A 5,835-nucleotide genomic window follows, 5' to 3' on the forward strand; every position below is an offset into this window, starting at 1 on the left:
ATGGTCAATCATTAATTACGTTCTTCTCTCTGTACATTGCTATGTTAAGTATAGACAATTATATGTAATATAATAATACATATACAATAATTATATTGCTAATTAATTATACTTATTATAATTAGATATAACAACCTAATAATTTAGATACCTGAAATTAAAAAATTCCAGCTACTTCACTCAATGTCAACTCTATAAATAAACTTTTTTTAAAAGGAACATAAATAAACTTTATGGGTTATAATGAGTTCATGATTTCCTTGATGAAAATGTTTTTCTTTTTTTGTTTTTTTTTTTAATTTTGATTTCAAGTATGTGAGGTCATGGGTTTAAGTATTGTGTAGAACATTTGGGTTAAGACATTGTTATGGGTTTCCCATCTTGTTTCCTCCTAGATGGGTGGACAGGCTGGCCGAGCTACCACGTTTTGTTCTTCGTACAAAAGGATCATCCATTTGTCAAAGTGATAATGCAGTGATTGGGTGTAAACAAACATATGCAGAAGATTGAGTACTAATGGAAAGAAATCTATTTTTGAGCGTATGATCATTGATCATCTATCTACAATCCAAATGACTATAAACATGTCAAGTCAGCTGTAATATTAAATTATTAGAGATGTAACTTCTGTAATTAAATTACACAAGTATATAAATTAACAATAAAGAATAAAAGGTGAAAAAAAAACCACGCCATATAAACACAAGTACTCATAAGGGTTTCAGTGTGATAATAAACCCTCGTTTACTCATTGACTATCGGTATCCATCAAGAATTATTCTTCACTATTGTCTCTCTAAAGTCTAAACCACTTAGATATCACCTTTGTACAATGTTCTTATTCAGCTTGGTAGTGATCTTCAGTAACATCTCTTAATAAGGAGAAATCACCTATACTCCTCTCTTGTGACAATATGAAATTAATCAAAACTTAATTTTCAAACAACTAATTACCTCTTGATACTTGCCAGCTAGTCTAGGCAGAGTTTACCATCACTCTTCTAACTAATTTTTGTAAAACAATCACTCTTGATCTCTTAAGCTTTTGATCTTGATCTCTTGACCTTCAAAGATGATGTATATATATATCACTGCATATAATATGGCATTACGTTTATGACAATCAAACAAAGTTACAAAGCACACCAATCATGACATTTACTTAAAATGCATGCAAGCAATTCTAAGTTAGCTCGTTTTATAGTAATAAATAAAGCTGAAAGAGAATTATGTAAACACCTTCAATTACATAACTTCCTTTAAGCATGTAAGACATCCATTTAAAGACCCTTTATTTTCGGGATTTCTCCCATTTGTACTATTATCAGTCTTATTACTGCATAAGATTTTGATGTGTTTTGCTTATCTAGTGATATTTTGTTGAACAACGTCTGGAACTACCCCCGATACCCGAATGAGCATTCTTGAGACTAGATGTCAACTGTCCATACTGATTTTGATGTTTCAAGATTGATTCACGCAGAAACACCATCAACGAGAAAACCCACTACTGTGAAAAAACCCATAAGACATATTTTGAACTTGAGACCTTAAAATCCATAATTATAACCATCACCCCAATGCTACTGAACCAGAAGACCAATTGCACTTAACAAGTGATATTAAGTAGATCACATGTACGCTTCGTTAATATACTTTATCAAATGGATTCTATGTGTTAATTTCATAGGTAGTTGATCACTTAATGCAATAGGATCTTGCTAATGGTTTCATTAACATCCAAGTAATAAACCAAATAGAAAGATCCTCAATTCTGAAGCCAGTTCAATTTGACACCCAATCATTTCCCAATTATATTTATTTGCAAATGATCATGTTGGTGATTTTAGTATCATCAAGCTATTTGGATAATTAGGATTTACTTGTAGACAAATGAGAAATCATAGTAAATTGTGATACGATTTACGAGGTGCATTGTTCAATAATACTATAACTCGGTTATTGAGGAGCCTCTAAAGTTGTAAGGGGCAAAACCGCTAGGCCATGGGGTTTCAAAGGGACACCGTCCTCCTGGAAGGTCCCGGGTTGACCCGTGTGGGTCCAAGGCATCACCCCTGGCAGGCCGTGCTACTAGGTTAACATGAAATTTTTTTAATTTTTCCTTAAAGATGCTTAATTGGAAATGCATCGGTCAGTATAGATGACTAAAAGTTGCATGCAAAAATGTCTTCAAAAGTGGCTAATAGAGTAATAGGTAGAAATTACGTTACTAGAGAACTATAGAAACAAAGTTACCAAAAATAAGTAGCAATTGAGTCAGCGAAAAACCAGTAGCAACAAAGTTTTAGAAGCTCGGTAGCGACACAGTAACTAAAGCCAGCTAGTGATATTGGGCATGCATTGGTTGAAACAAATTTATAGTATCGATGGTGTCCTTGTCAAATGGTAAATGCGTAGTAGTTATAATTGTCGTTAGTTAATCCCAACAATGATACCTTTTCACAAATAGTTGCAACGATTAGTCGTTGTGATGGTTTAATCTCTATATAAGGGAAAAACATTTGGTCTTTGTACATACATCACATTAATTTTCATTGAGAAGCACATGTCATTCTATGAAATACACTTTCTGTCTTATTTGGTTATTGTACCCACGAGTAAGTTATTTAAAATATTATATAAATGATTTAGAAAGCTAAGTCATTTGAAGCCATATATCTACATATCTATCTAGAGTTTAAACTCTCATGAGACATTCACCATTTCAATTTCATACATTGAAGAATCATTGTTTTCATGCTACACATCGAAGAATCAATGATTTCATGCTAAAAGGAACTGTTTAATACACGCTTTGCAGGAGTTTATACACACTCTAATAAATGAAGTTGTAGAGGCTTAATGCTTAATTAACCAGCATGTTAGCTAAGACCATTTCTGACGGACGATGACATACAACTGTTATATCTTTTCTACGTGGAAGCTTTGCAACACACACGGTGTCAGTTTCTTCAATTATTCATGGATTTGGACAGGCTTCATACTTTCTTTCTCTTCTACCCACTTACGAACCTCACATATGGTGGCCTTGGGCAACACATCCCCCCTCTCATCCTACTTGTCTCCTTCACTTTTTTTGACACATCCTTCTCTTTTATACAGTATCGTCTACGAATGTTCGCAAGAGCCTCACTTAGAGACGGTCTAACAAAAGATCATATGAGGAATTGCACTTTTTTTCAAATTTGGTAATCTTAGTTATTAACATTCATTATACTAATACACAGTAAATACATTACTAGATTTTTGTTATAAGCAATATTCTATGTATAAAAACTTCAATATTCTACTTGCTTTTTTGAGTGTAAAAGCATTTGCATCTTTGGTATCCCTAAAAACACGCAAGAAAATTCAATAAATAAATGTGATTGGATGGTATATCCCTTCATTTATAGTTAAAGTGTCACCATGTAAAGTATCTTTACGTTAGAAACAATGGCAACAAAAGTGCTCAATCACACCCACATGCAGACAAATTTCTATCCAATTGAAACAATTTTTTTCTCCACCTTTTATTCGTTATGACTTATGACACTAAATCCAAGGAATATCCAAACACTAAAAGTGGCAAAATAAATAAATTCAACACTTTAAAAATTGTTTCTCTAGGCGCACTGTACTCAAATTTCTTGTACTTTCACAGATACCCTTCAATTTGTCACACTACCAAGGGGCCAAACTACATGTACTCCGGTGGTGCACCTCCTTATTTATTACTTCTTTCCGTCGGAAAACCGTCGTGCATTCGGGTAATTCACCAAGATCGGCAAACAAAGATTCGTCTTCTTCTCGGATTGAAAATATCATAGCCATGTCCGCGTCCCCAACTATGTCCCCAGCGAGTAATGGACCTTCTAGCATTGTTGATGATGGGGATTCAAGATCCGAAAACCACCCGTATCGGTCACTAGTGGTTATAAATGATCCACCCGGACCAACCTCCAGGTTTGTGAACTCGGGTACGGGTGCTATAGATTGCTTGCTTAAGGTTTGTGCATCTTCGGCTTCTTGATCATCGGTGTTAGAAGTTTCTTCTTCGGTGATGGTGGGAGTAGTTGATGGTGGTGGCGATACCGCGGAGTGGTGGTGGTTGTGGTTGTTGTTTCTTGATGCCGGCCAAGGATGGTTGTGGTCAGATGAATATGTTACAATAACCATTGTAGGGTCCGCTCGGTTTCTTTCTACTTGTTTTCTTGCTGGACATCCTTTAGAACTACTACATCTATAATAGCCACTGCCAATAATAATAATAATTGAGGGTTATTAATTAATTTCTTAATTAATCCTTGTTTTTCTTGCAATTAGCATCTTGTTAACATCAATGAATTTTATATTCAATTTTTTAATCTATATGTTACAGTACATGATTACTCTAAATTATCTACCAACGTTTTAATTTGGGAGTTGAAATGTCAAAGTAAAAAAAAAATATTATTATTTTAAAATTAGGAAGAAACAATGTAATAATAACAATTTAATAGATGGGAAATTACAATTTCTAATCAAAAGATTATGAATATTAGATGTAGGATCATGTATGATTGATCCATGACACAATAATTCTTTGTTAATAATTCCTGTACGATTTAATTAATTAAGTACCTTAATTACCCTTATTAATATTATTACTATGAACTTGTTAAATAAATTTTGGAGTGTAAAGTTACCGAGGGTATGGTGAGCCTTTGATGGGTTTCTGGCCATACTTCCTCCATGCCCAAGAATCAGAAGGGGGAGCATTTATTTCATTCTTAAGCCGTGATCCTTCGATTTCTTTAACCGGCACGGATATGATTCGTTTTTGCATAGCACGTTTACTGTAACAAATCCAAAAAAACATGTGACAACAACATATGGAAAATTAAGTTATTTATTTGTGCTCTAGTCAAAAAATCATCTTACCTTCTTTTAGAGGACAAAGTGGAAGTTATCTTGGTGTCATTAAACATGCCGGAAGACGGTGAATCTTGGCTGTTTTCTGGCGAATATTCGTGTTCTTCTTCGTGATCTACCGTGAGAGAACTGTACCTATGTTCCATGATGAATAATCCTTGTTGATATTTACCTTTGTGATTGTGCCTATATATGTACAAATAAATAGCTAGAGATGTTTTGTGTGTGAGAGAGAAGAGAGAGATAGGAAGAAATATGGAGGAAGGTGATGAACAAATGGGGTTGGTCCAAATTAATTATATGGGTCCTGAATGTCGACAGATGGGCAATTGGATATTTTATAGAGGACGTGCAAGATGATGTGAAAAACAAATCCAAATCCCAAACTGGAGGGGTCGCTTAATTACTAAATTATTATTAAGATATTACAATACTATACTCCAATTTGAAAGGGACTTCATGGTTATGAATTTTGATACATATTAATTTTGGTAACTTCGTATCAAAATCAATGATATGTTAAAACTTGGAGATGAAGAACTATATAATTTTATTTTACATAGTGCATTGAAGACAAGTAAGATAACAGAAGAGAAAAAGTGAGACGGTTATCTAACCGTCGTATGTATCATATTCAAAACATTATATACCAATGCATTATGTTGTTCTTGCTATTATCAACATATTTTGTTTTACAATAAATAACCCTCTGGTAACGTTTCTCTTTCTTCCTTCCTGTTTGTTATACGGAGTATTTTTCTTTTTCACATGTGTGATGATATGAAATGTGACTATAAATACACTTTTTCATTATATAAATTAGCACACACTCTTTCATTCATTATTATAATGTTATTTGTCTGGGCTTGATGTTTATGTGTTCTAATGTTCTTTGTCACTAGATCTTTTTTAATCCTTTTT

General features: G+C 33.6%; 1 protein-coding gene across 1 annotated transcript; it reads right to left on the reverse strand.

The window, feature by feature from the left end:
- Positions 1 to 3,364: 3,364 nt before the first annotated feature.
- Positions 3,365 to 5,383, reverse strand: LOC143575888 (putative WRKY transcription factor 65). Its single transcript, XM_077060140.1, has 3 exons — positions 4,924 to 5,383; positions 4,689 to 4,838; positions 3,365 to 4,255 (listed from the first exon to the last, which is right to left on the reverse strand). Exons 1-3 carry the CDS (start codon positions 5,058 to 5,060, stop codon positions 3,685 to 3,687), a joined length of 858 nt encoding a protein of 285 aa, XP_076916255.1. The 5' UTR covers positions 5,061 to 5,383; the 3' UTR covers positions 3,365 to 3,684.
- Positions 5,384 to 5,835: the final 452 nt, after the last annotated feature.

This window comes from Bidens hawaiensis, unplaced genomic scaffold (genome assembly GCF_021521415.1).
Source record: "Bidens hawaiensis isolate Kalapana, Puna unplaced genomic scaffold, B.hawaiensis_p1.1 tig00027772_1, whole genome shotgun sequence".
In the NCBI taxonomy this organism is placed as follows: domain Eukaryota; kingdom Viridiplantae; phylum Streptophyta; class Magnoliopsida; order Asterales; family Asteraceae; genus Bidens; species Bidens hawaiensis.

Coding starts and splice junctions, on each gene's coding strand:
- LOC143575888 (XM_077060140.1), bottom strand. CDS start 5,060: ATGGAACATAGGTACAGTTCTCTCACGGTAGATCACGAAGAAGAACAC. Junction 4,839..4,923: donor ACTTTGTCCTCTAAAAGAAG/GTAAGATGATTT, acceptor GATTTGTTACAG/TAAACGTGCTATGCAAAAAC. Junction 4,256..4,688: donor AAAGGCTCACCATACCCTCG/GTAACTTTACAC, acceptor TATTATTGGCAG/TGGCTATTATAGATGTAGTA.